Source organism: Ranitomeya imitator, chromosome 5 (genome assembly GCF_032444005.1).
Source record: "Ranitomeya imitator isolate aRanImi1 chromosome 5, aRanImi1.pri, whole genome shotgun sequence".
NCBI classification, from domain to species: domain Eukaryota; kingdom Metazoa; phylum Chordata; class Amphibia; order Anura; family Dendrobatidae; genus Ranitomeya; species Ranitomeya imitator.
Window position 1 is genome coordinate 213182820 of NC_091286.1, and position 18391 is coordinate 213201210.

At 43.9% G+C, this 18391-nt stretch overlaps 1 protein-coding gene across 1 annotated transcript in view; it reads right to left on the bottom strand.

Moving 5' to 3' along the window:
- The window catches only part of C5H6orf118 (chromosome 5 C6orf118 homolog), a 142127-nt gene that overhangs the window by 81057 nt on the left and 42679 nt on the right, over window positions 1–18391 (bottom strand). Inside the window, exons 2-3 of the mRNA XM_069767945.1 lie at window positions 1381–2086; window positions 890–1012 (exon numbers count right to left, since the gene is read on the bottom strand). Coding sequence (XP_069624046.1) covers window positions 890–1012; window positions 1381–2034 — 777 coding nt within the window. The 5' untranslated portion in view covers window positions 2035–2086. The remainder of the gene's footprint in view (window positions 1–889; window positions 1013–1380; window positions 2087–18391) is intronic.

Here is an 18391-nt window from a genome sequence, read left to right on the forward strand (position 1 = left end):
AACAGTAGTTGGCACTGTATGCAACAGTGTCTGCACAAATAAAAACAATAACTCAAAGTGATAAAAGCAGAAATATATATATAAAGACCTCCTGACAAAGGACTTGTTCCGAAACCCGCGTTGGGGTTTGCGCCGCACTTGAATCGGGGATCGGGGGAAACTGCTACTCATCCACATATCCTGTCCCTACACAAATTTCTTTGAATACTCTGCCTTATAATATTACTGTCATATACTGATTTCTACAGAGGCCTCACGTGATGCATATTTAACTACCATATAATGAAACATTGCTTTCCCTTACATCATATATGGTAGTATTAACAGGATTACCATCTTCTATTTTTCTGTCTAATGTGACTGTGGTGTTTACAGCAGTTATTACATTTGTTTCTTTACATCTACATTTTGGTCCCCTCTAAATTATCCTGTATATCTTTATTAATGCTTTTATCACTTTGAAGTATTGTTTTTATTTGTGCGGACACTCTGTTGTATAGAGTGCCAACTATTGCCACCCAATAAAAGTGTTTAATAATATTTTTGCCCCATGTCTACTTTCTTGATTCATGGTCAGTGTTCTCTTCTTTACACTGTATACAATGTACAGAGCTCCTGTACAATATAATGGCGCTTATGGTATTATTAGTATTGTTTTTTTAATTAATGAACAGTATTGTAGTATTCGGTCACTATGTGGTAATAATATGTTATCTGGTGAAAGTGTGACGGTATTTGTCCCTTGTTTATGGTACTATTGTATATTTAAAAAAATGTACTGCATGTTACAGATTCCCTTAAAGAAAAATAAAGAAACATACTCCTAAAAAGAGTATTGGGCATTTTAAGAAATGTTTAATAGGTTAGAGGAGAGTAGGACCCGACTTACCTTAATTTCTTTTAGAATACTTCCAAACATAGAAGAATCCTTGCAGATTTTTTTGAATGTTTCACTGAAGATTTGTAGACGTGCAAAGTGAGGAGGCCTAATGTGGGCAATGTTCATAAGTTCCTGAAACATCAACAAAAAAGAGACTATTATATATTTTAGAGCTTTATAGGGAACCTGTCACTAGATTCATTCTGAATGGACCATGGGCAGCTTGAATCAGAGCCCAACTGCAAAACTGCAGCCAGGTATATTTGACTCCGAAAAGCTGCGGCATTTCAGAATAAACATAGGAACCGTAAGGAGAGACCTTTGTAGTCCAGCGAGTACCACCGCCAGCTTCTCCCTACCCGCCTCCAGTCGATTGACAGGTCCCTCCATATGTACACACATGGGAAAAACAGACAGGTTCCATTTAATAATTCTGATTAGAAAAGGGCAACGAGAGGTCATTTAATTGCGCTTCATTTTCTTTATTATTATGCTCATACCTTGGTTAGTTTCTTCTCATCGCTTTCAACAGTCATGTTCTTGTAAAAGTCTTTTGATATGTCTTTCCTTTGAAGAATCTCTCTGTCAAACTGTAAGAACATACTGAACTGGTCGGATTTTGTAAGACCAGTGAAGTAAGCTGGAAGAAATCGATATAGCTTTCTTTGATCCTGGGATGTCTGCGGTCCCTCAAACGTCAGTACTTTTAATTCCGGCAGTTTCAGCTCCTTATTCTTTGGTGGTGATCCCCTAGAATCGTTTTGCTCTGGATTTTCTAGACATGGTGTTAGGGACTGAGTGTCTAAAATAGAACTTGCAAACGGCGTGTTAATTGGTGTATATGGGCCAGATTGCTTTACGACTGGAGAACCTGCACAACTAGACTTGACCACAAGATCCCTATTTACAAAGTTAGTCTTGGGTGGAGCATTTATAAAGCGATCTTTCATTTTCTTAATCTTTTTATTGTGCTGAGCTGGTATTTTACCACTTTTCCAGAAACTCTTCTCTTCTAGAACCAGTGGCTTGAAAAGATGATTATGGTTAAGATGTCCGGCAGTATAATACCAAGTGTCTTTCTTATTCGCTTGTTCTGTGTCATCCAAAAGTGCGTCAAGGGGTTGGATTCTGGCCTCTTGCTTCACTTTTAACATTGTTTTTAATAATTTCTGAATCAATATTCTGCTAAAACATGCACCACCAGGCCTGGAATACAAAAACACACTGTTTCAGCTTGGATTTGAGGCAAAAAAAACAAAACACTTACCTGCAGCTTCAGATTTCCTGGGCTATCAATTATTCCAAATTATACCAAATCAATGATGCATATTTTTCAATATTGTCTAATTTTTAGGGAGTGTCAATTTAATTATTTAAGAACAACCACGGGATTTTGTTTTTCGTGTTTTTCCCTCACCTTCATCCAAGACTTTTTTTTTTTATCATTAACGCCTGCTGGCAAGTTGTAATTTTGAACGGCACCATTCATTTTACCATATAACGTACTGAAACTTGGGAAAAAAATATTCAAGATGGACAAAATGATGAAAAAAATACAATTCTGCAATTATTTCTTGGGTTGTTTTTATTACATTCATTGTGCAGTACAAGAAGCCTTGGAAACATGATTGCCCACGGCAGTCTAATTTTGGCAATACAAAACTTGTTTACTTTGTTTCTTTTTTTTTTAAGTGACGACAAACGTTCGGAACACTGCAAAAACATTTTTTTGCTTTATGTCACCATTGTACAAGACACGTAACAATTTTATTTTTTCTGCTGATCTGGCTAGCTGTTGGTAACATTTTTATTGATACCAATTTCATGTACATACGATGCTTTGATATCTTATTATTACATTCTTTTTAGGGCATTGGGGTTCTCTTTAGGGACATGACGTAACCAAGAAAATGCAATTTTGTCCTTTTGATTTTTTTTTCGTTATGACTTTTATCAATCGGGTTAATTAATTCCATAATTTAACAGAACGGACTTTTACAAATGTCAGAATACCAAAAATGTTTTTTTTTCCTTTATTATTAATAGTGGAAAAGTGGGTTGATTTGAATGCTGTACTTTTTAAATTTCTAAAGAAAATGTGTTTTAATTTGTTTGCATTATTTCGAACGTGATGGTTTGATCGCTTAGGCTACGTTCAGACTAGCGTTGTGCGCCGCTGCGTCGGCGACGCGACGCACAACGCACCGAAAAACGCGGCAAAACGCACGCAAAAACGCTGCGTTTTGCGACGCGTGCGTCGTTTTTTGCCGAAAATCGGACGCAAGAAAAATGCAACTTGTTGCATTTTCTTGGTCCGACGCTTGCGGCAAAAAAGACGCATTTGTCGCAAAACGCAACAAGCAAAAACGCATGCGTCCCCCATGTTAAACATAGGGGCGCATGACGCGTGCGTCGCCGCTGCGTCGCCCGACGCGGCGCCGACGCACACTAGCACAACGCTAGTCTGAACGTACCCTTATAATATATATTGCAATACCATGTTACTGCAGGATATAGAGATCTCGGTCACCTATTGGCAGACCCCCAGGTAGCACAATAACCCATCATTCCCTGTGATCATATCACAGGGGACTGATGGAAGGTTCTCCACATGCAAACTAGCACACGTTCCATTTAAATGCCACTGTCAGAAATTGCCAGAACACAGCACCAGCCATGGCTTTAGAGATAGCTGCCAGCTATGCAATAAAACTGATGTCTACAGTGTGTGGAGGGAACTCAGATCCTGAGCAATCTTCAGATCTGAGGACCCCTTCCCAGGACATGAATACACAGTACTTTTGCAGGAAGGAGTTAAAATGCTCCAGACGTATCACAGTGGCCATGATGTTTGATAAATTTGTAAAAAAAAAGTAACATTTTGGCGCACAGGGTCACAATTTAGGCCAAGCTCTGGCTTTCACTAAACCACACTCTTTAGCAATGAACCACACTTGTGTCGGGCACAGAAAGCTTCTAAAAGCACATGAAAAATGTAGTGCAATTCATGAAAGACAGTTTTTGGTGAATTTAACATAATAAAATCCCCCTCTTAAAAGGAAATGAAACAACAAATGCTACATCTGAAAATACCAGTAATATTATGGCTACAGGGGCTCTGATGATGCTGTAATCTGCAGATGCTTTTTTCACTAAACACACAGCACAGTACTATGTTCACCGTCGGAGCCCTCTTGGCAGGGCCGTATTTAGAGTTTCTGCTGCCCTAGGCACTTTTAGTGCTGCCTCCCCCTTTAGTGAGTATGACATTATCGACATAGACTTTGGCAAGAATCGCTGATGTGAAAGTCGCCTTTTGCAGCAGTTCGTGCCGTTTTTCTGCATCTGCCGCGTAACGGATCACTTACGGCAACACTGCGTTTGGCCTCATTCATTCCCCATGGGATTTGTGGCACTTGCCGTGAGCTGGCAAATATGGTACCATACCTCCTAAGTTTTGAAGAAGGGAAAGAGGTATAAAGTTGCGGCGCACTTAGTGCGCCATGGCAAATTTTAGGTAACGCCTTTGACCACACCCATTTCACAACTAGTCACACCCATATCCACATCCCAACCACACACATTTAGCACTGCTGATCACACTGCTTCATATACAATAATTATAAACAAAAATAAATATGGCCACACCGTGCTCCATACTTTATAATGGCCACACATGATGCTCCATACTGTATAATGGCCACACATGATGCACAATACTGTATAATGGCCACACATGATGTACAATACTGTATAATGGCCATACATGATGCTCCATACTGTATAATGGCCACAGATGATGCTCCATACTGTATAATGGCCACACATGATGCTCCATACTATATAATGACCCCACATGATGTTCAATACTGTATAATGGCCCCACATGATGCTCAATACTGTATAATGGCCACACATGATGCTCCATACTGTATAATGGCCACACATGATGCTCCATACTGTATAATGGCCACACATGATGCTCTATACTGTATAATGGCCACACATGATGCTCAATACTGTATAATGGCCCCACATGATGCTCCGTACTGTATAATGACCCCACATGATGCTCCATACTGTATAATGGCCACACATGATGCTCTATACTGTATAATAGCCACACATGATGCTCTATACTGTATAATGGCCACACATGATGCTCCATACTGTATAATGACCCCACATGATGCTCCATACTGTATAATGACCCCACACGATGCTCCATACTGTATAATGACCCCACATGATGCTCAATACTGTATAATGCCCCCCTCTCATCTTGTATGCGTGGCTCATCTCCCTCCCATCCCATATGCATGGCTCATATCCCCCCCTCCTCCTGTATGCATGCATGGCTCATATTCCCCCCTCCTGTATGCATGGCTCATATTCCCCCCTCCTGTATGATGGCTCATATCCCCCCTCCTGTATGCATGGCTCATAATCCCCCCTGTATGCATGGCTCATAATTCCCCCCACCTCCATTATGCATGGCCCATATTCCACCCCCCTCCTGTATGCATGGCTCATAATCCCCCCTCCTGTATGCATGGCTCATAATCCCCCCACCTCCTGTATGCATGGCTCATACTCCACCACCACCCCCTCCTGTATGCATGGCTCATATTCCACCACCGTCCCCCTCCTGTATGCATGGCTCATAATTCCCCCCCACCTCTTGTATGCATGGCTCATATTCCACCACCACCCCCTCCTGTATGCATGGCTCATATTCCACCACCGTCCCCCTCCTGTATGCATGGCTCATAATTCCCCCCCACCTCTTGTATGCTTTGCTCATAATCCCCCCGTATGCATGGCTCATCTCTCCACCCCCTGCTCCTGCCATGGCTCTGCTCCCTGTCCTCTTTCTTCCCCCTCGTCCCTCATACTCACCTGTCCCACACCGCGCAGCCGCGCCGACTTCCCTCTGGCTCTGTCCCGACTCCCGGCGCAGCACCTTCTTCCTGAGTGACCGGTCAGGTGGTACCGCTCATTAAGGTCATGAATATGCGCATATTCCATGTCTGGAGGTGACCCAGAACTTTAAAAAAAAAAAACCTGCTCAGGTGCCTCCCCCCCGCATTGTCCCTGCCCTAGGCACGTGCCCTCACGTGCCTAGTGGCAAATACGGCCCTGCCTCTTGGCATGTCCCGGTGTAAACTTGTAGGACCTCTTGGTGTCTGAATGTGCTAATAAGCTGATTTTAAATATTTACCTGATTTTCTTGCAGCAGATGTTGTTATCTAAGATTTCATCTCAAGACCCCAACCTGGAAGGAAAAATCACTAGCAGTGGGCCACAGACTGCACTATTACACGCAATATGTTATATGTGTGTGGAATGATTTAATGGGAGATGGTCAGTTCAAAGTGGCATACTAAATTAAGCACATCTAAGGAGATAGACATGCTGCCCATGTTCCCCCTTGAAGAAACAAGTTTAGTGTTATGTGGTGTAATGTAAAATATGATGTATAATGTGAATTGTGATGTGCGTTAAAGGTGTTCATAATATTGATAGTGTGTTTAGTTTGATAGTAGGGATAATGAGAGTTAATGTTTGGGACTAACTCAGAGTTGGAGGGACAAAGTTGACAATTTCCTGTCAGAAAGTCAGACAGGGCCTGGAGTGCATAGAAAGGGACCCAAAGGACCATTGTGAGCAGTACCACATTCTGGGGTATCCTGAAAAAGACTGAAGGAAAGCGATAGCGAGATCTGGAGCAGAAACATTGAAAGTGATTGAGAGACAGAGTGAATTACCGTAGAAAAGTCCTGGGAAAGGACGCCTAGCAGAAAGGTCCAAAGTTTATAACTTTTCAAGGCAACACACCCAGACAGGACTGAGTATTGTGAGATGAGTAGAAGGCGGGATTTCTATAAGTGTCAGAGAGCTTGAAGCGGAGTTTGGCCATACCAGCACTATGAGGGGAAAGTTGATGCAGAACCGCGGGATGAGTAAAGGACTCTAGCTAAACAGGACTGGAGAGTAAAGCTGGGTTGTGGTGAAGTAGTAAGAAATAGTGGAAACAGAGGACAAGTAGAAAAAGTAAAGAGGAAAAGTAATAATAGAGGACAAGAGAGGAGAGAAGGAAGGAAGGAAACTTTGAGGAAAATGCTTCCAGTTGTGAAGGAAACATTCACAAAACTGTGTACCTGCCATCTCTTATTTATATTCTCTACCAAGTTCCCATTCAGTAAAAAGTTTATTTTCAAATGGTGGTCTCCCTCATTTAACTTTTACCCCTTTCTGATCTTGGATGGGTGAGCCTGCATCAAAGCCGGGACATGTCAACTGTTTTGAACAGCTGACATGTGCCCGCAATAGCGGCGGGTGGAATCACGATCCCCCCGCTGCTAATAACTAGTTAAATGCCACTGTCAAACGCTGACAGCGGCATTTAACTAGCGCTTCCGGCCATCGGGCCAGAAATGAGCGCATCGCTGACCCCCGTCATGTGATCGGAGGTCAGCGATGTGTCGGCATGACAGCCAGAGGTCTATTGAAGACCTCTATTGTTGTTCATGCCCGGATTGCTGTGAGCGCCACCCTGTGGTCGGCGCTCATAGCAATGAAGTAATTCTACTACATAGGAGCGATCTGAGCATCGCTCTTATGTAGCAGAGCCGATCGAGTTGTGCCAGCTTCTAGCCTCCCATGGAGGCTATTGAAGCATGGCAAATGTAAAAAAAAATGTTTTAAAAAATATGAAAAAAATAAAAAATATATAAAAGTTTAAATTACCCCCCTTTCACCCCATTCAAAATAAAACAATAAAAAAAATCAAACCTACACATATTTGGTATGGCCGCGTTCAGAATCGCCCGATCTATCAATAAAAAAAAGGATTAACCTGATTGCTAAACGGCATAACGAGAAAAAAAATCTACATAGGAGCGATCTGAGCTTCGCTCCTATGTAGCTGAGCCGATCGAGTTGTGCCAGCTTCTAGCCTCCCATGGAGGCTATTGAAGCATGGAAAAAGTAAAAAAAAATGTCTATGAACTCGTAATGACCTAGGGAATCAAAATGGCAGGTCAGTTTTAGCATTTAGTGAACCTAGCAAAAAAGCCAAACAAAAAACAAGTGAGGGATTGCACTTTTTTGCTATTTCACCGCACTTGGAATTTTTTTCCTGTTTTCTAGTACAGGACATGCTAAAACCAATGATGTTGTTCAAAAGTACAGCTCGTCCTGCAAAAAATAAGCTCTCACATGGCCATATTGACAGAAAAATAAAAACGTTATGGCTCTGGGAAGGAGGGGAGCGAAAAACAAAAACGAAAAAATGAAAATACCCCTGGTCATGAAGGGGTTAAAGAACCTGGTCCTAGCAAACCAGCAATGTTGGTTACATTCAGCCTGCACGGGTGCAATGCCCTCACAGTGCACCCAGCCAGGACCCCTACTTTCATATAACATGCCGGGGCATACGACCATGGCTACCGCCCCATGCCACGTTACACACACAGCCTTGTAGAGGTAAAGCCCCTATAAAAACAAACACATATTTAGTGTTCCAATTGCTGCATCAGAGTTTAAAGTACCACTCCAGCATGTTTTGTATTTCAGCCCTGGATGGTGCTGCCGCTAATGTAAGTTTCATGACCCTACTCTCACTACCCTACCACTCACTGTCTTCAGCTGTTCCGAGCCGTCATCCTGTAACCGCAACTTCTTACCGACGGGAAGTCAGAGGTGATGGTCACAAGATCTCAATGCAAGTCTATAAGAGTCTTGTTCTGGCCTCGTTCTGGCTCCCATAGGCTTACATTGAGTGATGACTTCTGTCTCACCCAGCAAACACTTGAGTGATCCAGCAGGTCACAACTAGAGATGAGCTAACTTGTTCAGAAAACGTTTGAAAGGCTACATTATACCCTTTGAGGGGGCTGCATTATACCCTATGATGGGGGCTGCATTATATGGGAGGACAGCATTATACCCTATGAGGGGGCTGCATTACATTATATGGGGGTTGCAATATACCCTATGAGGGGGCTACATTATGTAGCCACCCTCATAGGGTAAATGCAACCCCCCATAGAATATAATGTGGCACCCTCATAGGGTATAATGCAGCTCCCTCATATAGTATGATGCAGCCCCCTCATATAGTATCATGCAGCTCCCATAGAATACAATGTGGCCCCCTCATAGGGTATAATGCAGCCCCCCATAGAATATCATGTGGCCCCTCGGAATATAATGCAGGTCCCTCAAGGGGTATAATGCAACCCCGCTATAGAATATAATGTAGCCCCCTCATAGGGTATCATGCAGCCCCTCATAGGGTGTAGCCCCCTCACAGGGTATAATGCAGCCCCCAAAGAATACAATGTAGCCCCTTCATAGAGTATAATTCAGCCCCCTCATAGAGTATAATGCAGCCTCCCCACAGAATATAATGTAGCCACTCCATAGAATATAACGCAGCCCCCTCATAGGGTATAATACAGCCACCCCATAGAATATAATGTAAGCTACATTACATTCTATGGGCGGCTGCATTATAACATATGAGGGTGATGCATTATACCATATGAGGGTGATGCATTATACCCTATGAGGGGGATGCATTATATCATATTTTATGGGGGGCTACATTATACCCTATGGGGGATGCATTATACCCTATGAGGGGGATTCCTCGTATCATTTTATTCTATGGGGGACTGCAATATACCCTATGAGGGAACAACATTATATTCTATGGGGGGCTGTATTATACCCTATGAGGGGGATGCAATATAACCTCTGAAGGGGCTGCATTTTACCCTTTGAGGGGGACGCATTATACCTTTTGAGGGGGCTACATTATATTCTATGGGGGGCTACATTGTGTAGCCCCCTCATAAGGTAATTGCAGCCCCCCATACAATATAATGCAGCCCTCTCATAGGGTATAATGCAACCCCCCTCATATAGTATTTATTATTATTATACATTTTATTATTATACATTTTTATAGCGCCATTTATTCCATGGCGCTTTACATGTGAATACGGGGCAAATATAGACAAATACATTAAACATGAGCAGATAACAAGGCACACGAGTACATAAGGAGGGAGGACCCTGCCCGCGAGGGCTCACAGTCTGCAGGGGGTGGGTGAGGATACACTAGGAGAGGGAAGAGCTGGCTGTACGGCTGTTCAGTAGGTTGAGGATCACTGCAGGCTGTAGGCTTGTCGGAAGAGATGAGTCTTCAGGTTCTTTTTGAAGGTTTCTATGGTAGGCGCAAGTCTGATGTGTTGGGGTAGAGAGTTCCAGAGTATGGGGGAAGCACGGGAGAAGTCTTGGATGCGGTTATGGGAAGAAGACATGAGAGGGGAGTAGAGAAGGAGGTCTTGGGAGGATCGGAGGTCGCGTGTAGGTAGGTACCGGGAGACCATGTCACAGATGTATGGAGGAGACAGGTTGTGGATGGCTTTGTATGTCAGTGTGAGGGTTTTGAACTGGAGTCTCTGGGCGATAGGAAGCCAGTGAAGGGCTTGACACAGGGGAGAGGCTGGGGAATAGCGGGGGGACAGGTGGATTAGTCGGGCAGCAGAGTGTAGGATGGATTGGAGTGGTGCCAGAGTGCTAGAGGGGAGTCCAGAGAGTAGGAGGTTGCAGTAGTCGAGGCGGGAGATGATAAGGGCATGCACTAGCGTTCTTGCAGTGTTGCGGTCAAGGAAAGCACGGATCCGGGAAATATTTTTGAGTTTGAGACGACAGGAGGAGGCAAGGGCTTGGATATGTGGCTTGAAAGAGAGGGCAGAGTCGAGGATCACCCCGAGGCACCGGGCGTGTGGGACTGGGGATAGTGAGCAGCCATTGACATTGATGGATAGGTCTGGTGGAGGGGTAGAGTGAGATGGGGGAAAGATGATGAATTCTGTTTTGTCCATGTTCAGTTGTAGAAAGCGAGCAGAAAAGAAGGCTGAAATGGCAGACAGACAGTGCGGGATTTTGGTAAGCAAGGAGGAGAGGTCAGGTCCGGAGAGGTAGATCTGCGTGTCGTCAGCGTAGAGATGGTACTGCATACCGTGGGATTCTATGAGCTGTCCCAGGCCGAAAGTGTAGATGGAGAAGAGTAGGGGTCCTAGAACAGAGCCTTGAGGAACACCGACTGACAAGGGGCGAAGTGAGGAGGTGGTGTGGGGGAGGGAGACACTGAATGTTCGGTCTGTCAGATATGACGAGATCCAGGAAAGGGCCAAGTCTGTGATGCCAAGGGATGAGAGGATTTGTAGCAAAAGGGAGTGGTCTACAGTGTCAAAGGCAGAAGACAAGTCCAGGAGAAGGAGGACAGAGTAGTGTCGCTTGCTCCTGGCAGTTAGTAGGTCATTGGTGACTTTAGTTAGGGCAGTTTCAGCTGAGTGATGGGAACGGAAGCCTGATTGTAACCGATCAAAGAGGGAGCAGGAGGAGAAGTGGGAGGACAGTTGAAGATGGACGTGTTGCTCTAGCAATTTGGAGGCATAAGGGAGAAGAGATATCGGGCGATAGCTAGACACAGAGGATGGGTCGAGGGAGGGCTTTTTGAGGATGGGTGTGATCTTGGCATGCTTGAAGGATGAGGGAAAGACACCTGTTGTGAGTGAGAGGTTGAAGAGGTGCGTTAGGGTTGGGATGAAGACCGTGGAAAGGTTAGGGATGAGGTGGGATGGGAGCGGGTCAAGCGTGCAGGTGGTGAGGTGTGATCTTGACAGGAGGGTGGAGAGCTGATCTTCTGTCATGGTGGAGAAGCTGGTTTTGGAGGAGCAGGGTTGAGGAGCTAAGAGGGGCAGTGGGCGCTGTGGGCCAAAGCTTTCTCTGATCGTATCGATCTTCTGTTTAAAGAAAGAGGCGAAGTCATCAGCAGAAATGAGGGGGGAGGGAGGAGGTGCGGGGGGACGGAGTAGAGAATTGAAAGTGTTGAAAAGCTGTTTAGGGTTGTGGGACAGGGAGGATATGAGGGATGAGAAGTAAGTTTGTTTTGCGGCAGTGAGCGCAGACTTGAAGCTGGCGAGGGACTGCTTGTATGCAGTGAAGTGGTCGGCAGAGTGGGATCGCTTCCATCTCCGCTCAGCAATCCTGGAAGCCCGTCTCAATTCTTTGGTCAGGCTGGTCAGCCAGGGCTGCCTGTTAATTGTACGAATTGTACGATATAGTATGATGCAGCCCTCCCATAGAAAATTATGTAGCTCCCTCATAGGGTATAATGCAACCTCCCCATAGAATATAATGTAGGCTACATTATATTCTATGGAGGGCTGCATTATACCCTATGAGGGGGATGCATTATATTCTATGGGAGGGCTGCATTGTACCCTATGAGCTACATGATATTCTACATTATGTAGCCTCCTCATAGGGTAAAATGCAGCCCCCCATAGAATATTATGTAGCCCCCTCAGAGTATAATGCAGTGCTCTCATATGGTATAATTCAGCCTCCTCATAGGGTATAATGCATCCCCCCATAGAATATAATGTAGCCCCTTCATAGGGTATAATGCACCCCCCATAGAATATAATGTAGCCCCTTCATAAGGTATAATGCAGCCCCCCATAAAATATTATGTAGCCCCTTTATAAGGTATAATGCAGCCCCTCCATAGAATATAAAGTAGCCCCCTCATAGGGTATAATGCAGCGTCCCCATATAATATAATGCAGCCACCCCCATAGAATATAATGTAGCCCCTCCACAGTATTATGGCCATTAGAACTCACTCACCGAGATATATATATATGTATCTAATATATAAAGCTGAATGGGTGTATGTGTGTGTGTATGTATGTATGTGTGTATGTCCAGGATTGGCATCTGCACCGTCGCAGCTACAGCCACAAAATTTTGCATACTCACACGTCTGGACTCCGAGAGCGTTATAGGCTATGTTGTGAGGCGAAATTTTAACCCCGCGCATTTCAATTCCCCAAAGAATTTTGCCCCTATCTACATAATGGGGAAAAAGTGAAAGGAAAAGTGTTGGAGGCGTCGCAGCTACAGCCACAAAATTTTGCACAGTCACACGTCTGGACCCTGAGAGCGTCATAGGCTATGTTGTGAGGTGAAATTTTAACCCCGCGCTTTCCAATAACCAAACAATTTTGCCCCTATCTACATAATGGGGAAAAAGTGAAAGAAAAAGTGTTGGAGGCGTCGCAGCTACAGCCACAAAATTTTGCACACTCACACGTCTGGACCCTGAGAGCGTCATAGGCTTTGTTGTGAGGTGAAAATTTAACTCCGCGCTTTCAAATTCACCAAACAATTTTGCCCCTATCTACATAATGGGGAAAAAGTGAAAGGAAAAGTGTTGGAGGCAAATTGACAGCTGCCAGATGTGAACAAGGAGGATTTAAAGAGTGAGAGCGATGGCACCAAAGAGTATATACCGTACAGATGCTAAGGTGGGGCCCCGACATGGGATACTCACCACACACGGGGATATGAACACACACACAAAAGGCGCCACAAACTACCACGTGCTTGAACGCATATACCACCCTTAGCACACATTTCACCACACATACACCAACCTCGCCACATAAAAGTCGAAACACAAAAGTCGCCGCTCAAAACTCGCCACATGCAAAACTAGGCTCACGCAAAACTCGCCACACGTGCAAAACTCACCTCATGGAAAACTCGCCACACGCAAAACTTGCACACGCGGAAAAATTGCTACATGCACAAAAGTTGCAACACATGCAAAAGTTGCCTCACTCAAAACTTGCACATACTCAAAACGCATCACACATAAAACTCGCCATGCGCAAAACTCGCCATGCGCAAAACTTGCTGCACACAACTTGCTACACTAACCTGTCACATGCAACTCGACACAAAAAAAGTTGCTACACGCATGTCGCCACACAAATCTCATCTCACAAAAGTCGCTACATGCATGTCGCCACATGCAACTCAACACACACAACTTGACACATGAAACTCGCCCTAAAACACACACAAGTCTGGTATTATCCTTCAAAAATAAAAATCTGATTAATAAGCAGACAAACTACAAGAGCAACAAATGTACCATATAGGAAATACAGCAGCTGTCAGTCACATAACCTGTCTATTATGTGTATGTGTGAGCTAATATATACTGCCAGGGGGAGGGCTTCCTGTTGGCTGGGGATTTATCAGGCTGCTAATTTAGTACTATATACAGGAGAGATGACACACAGGTATATACTATATACAGGAGGAGATGACACACAGGTATATACTATATATAGGAGGAGATGACACACAGGTATATACTATATACAGGAGCAGATGACACACAGGTATATACTATATACAGGAGCAGATGACACACAGGTACATACTATATATAGGAGGAGATGACACACAGGTATATACTATATACAAGAGGAGATGACACATGTATATACTATATACAGGAGGAGATGACACACATGTATATACTATATACAGGAGGAGATGACACACAGGTATATACTATATGCAGAAGGAGATGACACACACATATATACTATATATAGGGGAGATGACACACATGTATATACTATATACAGGAGGAGATGACATACAGGTATATACTATATACAGGAGGAGATGACATCCTGGTATATACTATATACAGGGGAGATGACATACAGGTACATACTATAACAGGGGCAATGACACACAGGTATATACTATATACAGGAGGAGATGACATAAAGGTATATACTATATACTGGAGGAGATGACACACAGGTATATACTTTATACAGGAGCAGATGATACACAGGTATATACTATATACAGGAGGAGATGACTTACAGGTACATACTATATACAGGAGATGACACACGTATATACTATATACAGGAGGAGATGACATACAGGTATACAGGTCCTTCTCAAAAAATTAGCATATAGTGTTAAATTTCATTATTTACCATAATGTAATGATTACAATTAAACTTTCATATATTATAGATTCATTATCCACCAACTGAAATTTGTCAGGTCTTTTATTGTTTTAATACTGATGATTTTGGCATACAACTCCTGATAACCCAAAAAACCTGTCTCAATAAATTAGCATATCAAGAAAAGGTTCTCTAAACGACCTATTACCCTAATCTTCTGAATCAACTAATTAACTCTAAACACATGCAAAAGATACCTGAGGCTTTTATAAACTCCCTGCCTGGTTCATTACTCAAAACCCCCATCATGGGTAAGACTAGCGACCTGACAGATGTCAAGAAGGCCATCATTGACACCCTCAAGCAAGAGGGTAAGAAATTTCTCAACAAATAGGCTGTTCCCAGAGTGCTGTATCAAGGCACCTCAATGGTAAGTCTGTTGGAAGGAAACAATGTGGCAGAAAACGCTGTACAACGAGAAGAGGAGACCGGACCCTGAGGAAGATTGTGGAGAAGGACCGATTCCAGACCTTGGGGAACCTGAGGAAGCAGTGGACTGAGTCTGGTGTGGAAACATCCAGAGCCACCGTGCACAGGCGTGTGCAGGAAATGGGCTACAGGTGCCGCATTCCCCAGGTAAAGCCACTTTTGAACCATAAACAGCGGCAGAGGCGCCTGACCTGGGCTACAGAGAAGCAGCACTGGACTGTTGCTAAGTGGTCCCAAGTACTTTTTTCTGATGAAAGCAAATTTTGCATGTCATTCGGAAATCAAGGTGCCAGAGTCTGGAGGAAGACTGGGGAGAAGGAAATGCCAAAATGCCTGAAGTCCAGTGTCAAGTACCCACAGTCAGTGATGGTGTGGGGTGCCATGTCAGCTGCTGGTGTTGGTCCACTGTGTTTCATCAAGGGCAGGGTCAATGCAGCTAGCTATCAGGAGATTTTGGAGCACTTCATGCTTCCATCGGCTGAAATGCTTTATGGAGATGAAGATTTCATTTTTCAGCACGACCTGGCACCTGCTCACAGTGCCAAAACCACTGGTAAATGGTTTACTGACCATGGTATTACTGTGCTCAATTGGCCTGCCAACTCTCCTGACCTGAACCCCATAGAGAATCTGTGGGATATTGTGAAGAGAAAGTTGAGAGACGCAAGACCCAACACTCTGGATGAGCTTAAGGCTGCTATTGAAGCATCCTGGGCCTCCATAACATCTCAGCAGTGTCACAGGCTGATTGCCTCCATGCCACGCCGCATTGAAGCAGTCATTTCTGCCAAAGGATTCCCGACCAAGTATTGAGTGCATAACTGAACATTATTATTTGTTGGATTTTTTGTTTGTTATTAAAAAACACTTTTATTTGATTGGATGGGTGAAATATGCTAATTTATTGAGACAGGTTTTTTGGGTTATCACGAGTTGTATGCCAAAATCATCAGTATTAAAACAATAAAAGACCTGACAAATTTCTGTTGGTGGATAATGAATCTATAATATATGAAAGTTTAATTGTAATCATTACATTATGGTAAATAATGAAATTTAACACTATATGCTAATTTTTTGAGAAGGACCTGTATACTATATAAAAGAGGAGATGACATATAGGTATAGAGGAGGAGAGGACATACAGCAGGTATATACTAAATACAGGGGAGATGACATACAGGTATATACTATATACAGGAGATGACATACAGGTATATAGTATATACAGAAGAGATGACATACAGGTATATAATATATACAGGAGGAGATGACACATGGGTATATACAATATACAGGAGGAGATGAGATACAGCAGGTATATACTATTTACAGGGGAGATGGCATACAGGTATATACTATATACAAGAGAAGACATACAGGGGTATATTATATATAAGGGAGATGACAAACATGTATATACTGAGGTGAAAATGAGGGGTGTGAGGTGAAAATGAAAAGGTGTGAGTGCAAAATGAGAGCAGTGAGGGATAATAGAGGAGTGATCGAAAATTGACAGATGTGAGGTCGAAATGACAAGTGTTAGGGGGAATGAGAGGAGTGAGGGGGAAAATAAGAGGAGTGAGGGGGAAAATGAGAGGTGTAAGGGAGAAAATGAGAGGTGTAAGGGAGAAAATGAGAGGCATGATGGGAAAATAAGAGACGTGAGGTGCTATAACTAACCACAGATATTTACTATGCCCAGGCAACGCCGGGCTCTTCAGCTAGTTTATACAGTATATATATATATATATATATATATACATATATATACAGTACAGACCAAACGTTTGGACACACCTTCTCGTTTAAAGATTTTTCTGTATTTTCACAACTATGAAAATTTTACATTCACACTGAAGGCATCAAAACTATGAATTAACACATGAGCCAGTTTCCTTGTAGTGCTTGATGGTTTTTGCCACTGCACTTGGGGACACTTTCAAAGTTTTACCAATCTTTTTGGACTGACTGACCATAATTTCTTAAAGTATTGATGGCCACTCATTTTTCTTTACTTAGCTGATTTTTTCTTGCCATAGTACAAATTCTAATAGTCTATTCTGTAGGACTATCAGCTGTGTATCCACCAGACTTCTACAAAACTCAACTGATGGTCCCAACCCCATTTATAAGGCAAGAAATCCCACTTATTAAATCTGACAGGGCACACCTGTGAAGTGAAAACCATTCCCGGTGACTACCTATTGAAGCTCATCAAGAGAATTCCAAGAGTGTGCAAAGCAGTGAACTTGTCAGTTAGCTAGATAATATCCTACCCTGTGTGAAATCAATATTTCAGCACTGAACTAGAATGTGCAAAAACTGTGTGGCAGTCTCTGGAAGCCCAGGCTCGGACTGGGGCACCGGGACACCGGAGAATCCTCCGGTGGGCCCCGCCCCTGCCTCCTTCATTTGTCCCTGCCCTGCATGCGGTGCACAGTTTATTTATTCTTTAGCCAGCGGCCCGGCCCCGGCGCACAGGCTGTACGGAAGAATGTGAAGTGCTGCTGTGCAAGCAGCCGCACAGCAGCTGCTCGCTCCTTCACATGATCATCTCGCACTGCTGCCGATGGTGACGCCGCGTCTGTGCTCTTGATAAGAGCAGCCCGTGCGCAGCGTGGTGCGAGTGCCGACCTCACTGACTTCAGCCAGCACACAGCACAGTCGGAGAAAACAGCTGACTGACTGTGTGAGTCAGAGAGGAGAAGACAGGGAGCACGCACTGCACTGAGTCTGCAGCACGGGTCATCACCGACCTGTTTCTTATTACTTTGCCCGCCTTCGACTCCACCTCTTCTTCATTAAAACTCTGGAGTCTGGACTAAGGGTGTTCTAATGCTGATTGGCTGACAGATGCAGGCAGGAGCAGCCAATCAGCATTAGTTTTCTTTGTGTGACCTCACAGTCACACAGGTCATAGCACACCTCAATGAGCTGTGCTGTGATTGGTCTTCTGTCCTCCTGCCCCAGCAGCACAGGCACACAGGCGCGCACTGTCTGCACTACTATGATCGGAGGCTGAGGAGCTGAGGGACGTCACATTTTTGTTGATGATTGCAGCCAGTCAGTAAGGACCTTACTGCCCCAGTGGGGCAGATTGTTGGACACACTGGAGGTAGTGTTGAACACACTGGGGCAGATTGCTGGA